The sequence below is a fragment of the Penaeus chinensis genome, chromosome 1 (assembly GCF_019202785.1).
Source record: "Penaeus chinensis breed Huanghai No. 1 chromosome 1, ASM1920278v2, whole genome shotgun sequence".
NCBI lineage: Eukaryota > Metazoa > Arthropoda > Malacostraca > Decapoda > Penaeidae > Penaeus > Penaeus chinensis.
The window spans coordinates 26,327,553-26,330,052 of record NC_061819.1 but is presented as its reverse complement, the minus strand read 5'-3'; the positions used below and the strand labels follow the sequence as shown (position 1 = coordinate 26,330,052).

Sequence of the window (2,500 nt, the reverse complement as noted above, 5' to 3'; positions counted from 1 at the left end):
TATATATATATACATGTATATATATATATATATATATATATATATATATATATATATATGTATATATGTATATATATATATATATATATATATATATATGTATATATGTATGTATGTATGTATATATATATATATATATATATATATATATATATATATATATATATATATATATAATATGTGTGTGTATGTGTGTGTGTGTTTGTGTGTGTTTATTTGTAAATATATATATGCATATATATACATATATATATGTATCCATGTAGATAGATATAGATATAGAAATCGTGTGTATATATATATATATATATATATATATATATGTGTGTAAATGTAAGTGCGAGTGTGAGTGCGAGTGCGAGTGCGAGTGCGAGTGCGATTATGAGTGTGAGTGTGAGTGTGAGTATGAGTATGAGTATGAGTATGAATATGAGTATGAGTATGAGTATGAGTATAAACATGATTTTGAGTATGAGTATGAGTATGAGTGTGAGTGTGTGTGAGTCGTTATGCACACCACACCATGTCATAGTACATATCCACATCCACATAGAGAAATGCATACGAGTGGCTAAAGTGCTATTGATCGCGTGAATCGAGCCCCGTGCGTTGTTGTCCGGCTTCCTCGAGCGCCCTCCCCTCCCCCCGCCCCGGCAGGAGAGGAGGCGTCTCGGTCACAGCGGGAGAGCGAGACCGAGGAAGACGCTGTGGTCACAATAATCCATTCTTGGGGAACGTGGGGTCGAGATTACCTCCCCGCGAGAGCTCCTTCAGATCCCAAGTGTCAGCCTCCATCTTGGCTCTGATCTTCCCTCTTTATCTTAATCTTCTTAATCTCTTGCTTACCTGGCGGGTAATGTGTGAATGGGTTTGTGTGTTTGTCTGTGTGTTTGCGTGAGGGTTTTGCGGTGTTCTCTGCTAGTGATGGTGAGCATGGTCGACTGTGTCTGAATTGCGTGTGTTTGTGTTTCAATCTCCCTTGTGTGTGAAAGATAAGCTGCAGAAGTTATAGGTAGGCCTAAAGGAATATATGTCACTGTATTAATGATGTTATGCGCGCCTTTGTCGAGTGTTTGTGCTTCATGCATGTGTAAGAGAGCATAACAACATTATGTTATCTCTGGCTGCAAGCACTTGGCCAAGCATTATATACATGCACACAGGTCCATGTGTGTGGGTATGTGCATTTGTAGAGATGCTGAGTAGATGTGCAACATCGTAATTATCACTTAATGAATGCATATTCACTTGCAAGGACTCAGATAACTACCAAACAGAAGTGGGAGGAAGAGGAGCAGGGAATTAGAAGAATTATAGGAGGGACAGAAGAGAAGGAAGAGTATGAGAGGCAGGAAGAGGAAGAGGGGGATTAGAAGAATCGAATAGGGGGAAGAGAAGGAAATGGGGAAGATGATTGAAAGATGATTAGACGAATTAGAGGGGGGAAGAGAAGGAAGAGAAGGAGAGGGAGGGGGAGGATTATAAGAATCGAGTAGGTGGAAGAGAAGGAAATGGGGAGAGATGATTAGAAGAAGCATCGGGTGAGAGGAAGAGAAGGAGAGGGAGATAAGTGCGATCAGGAGGACATTAGTACAGGTACAGGCTCGAGGGACTGTCACGCATGGAACGAGAAAAATGTGAGAGGGTAAAACAAGTGAAGTAAAAGAAGACCTTTTTTCAAAAACAACGAAACAAGGAGACCAACACATGAGAAGACCCAAAGCACACCATAATTACCGAAGTACCTCCGCCATGTCGTGAAATAGACTATAAAACCTCCTTATCGGAAACTACGGCAAAGGGCAGATAGCAAGTACTATAAATCTATACTTAAATGCATGTTATCGCTTCGCTGTTAAGTAGATGGGTACTATTGGTCCAGACGAGACAGTGAAGCTACCAGTGTGGTTCTGCGTCGCTGCTATAACAGTGGTAACTGCTTCCGCGTGTACTCCGGACCTTGTTTTGGGGGCACTGTTCGCATTATTAAGATTTCCCTGGCTGTTATGGGTCATAGTGTGCCTAGTGACGTAATGAAATCAGAATTGGATGCTTGGTATATGCATATGTGTGTGTGTGTGTGTGTGTGTGTGTGTGTGTGTGTGTGTGTGTGTGTGTGTGTGTGTGTGTGTGTGTGTGTAAGGGGAAAGTAGGGAGTCCCATATCACTTCCAGACCACAATGATAATCCCAAAAGGGAAAGACAACTACGTGCTCTCTCGCTTCTTTCTGTTCTTTTGTTTTTACTTTTTCTACGTCTCATTCTTCTTTTCAAAATGGAATGATTACTAGTTTTACATATTTATTTGACACCTCGCTGTTAAATATTTCCCGAGACCGCAGGTGCCGCATAGGTAAACGCGCTGAGTAAATGTAAAAGGAATAATTACATAGTTTAGGCGATGTTATTTTTACTGCTTTTATCGTTCTCTCCTAGTTTTCTTTCTTTCGTCTTGTTATCAAATATACGTTTGTTTGTTGTTGTTTTCTCTCTCTTTCAC

At 40.2% G+C, this 2,500-nt stretch overlaps 1 protein-coding gene across 1 annotated transcript in view; it reads left to right on the top strand.

The window, feature by feature from the left end:
- The window catches only part of LOC125036430 (alpha-2B adrenergic receptor-like), a 26,709-nt gene that overhangs the window by 13,959 nt on the left and 10,250 nt on the right, over window positions 1-2,500 (top strand). The window contains 2 exon segments of the mRNA XM_047629056.1: window positions 435-489; window positions 1,864-2,056. Of these exon segments, the coding sequence (XP_047485012.1) occupies window positions 435-489; window positions 1,864-2,056 (248 nt within the window).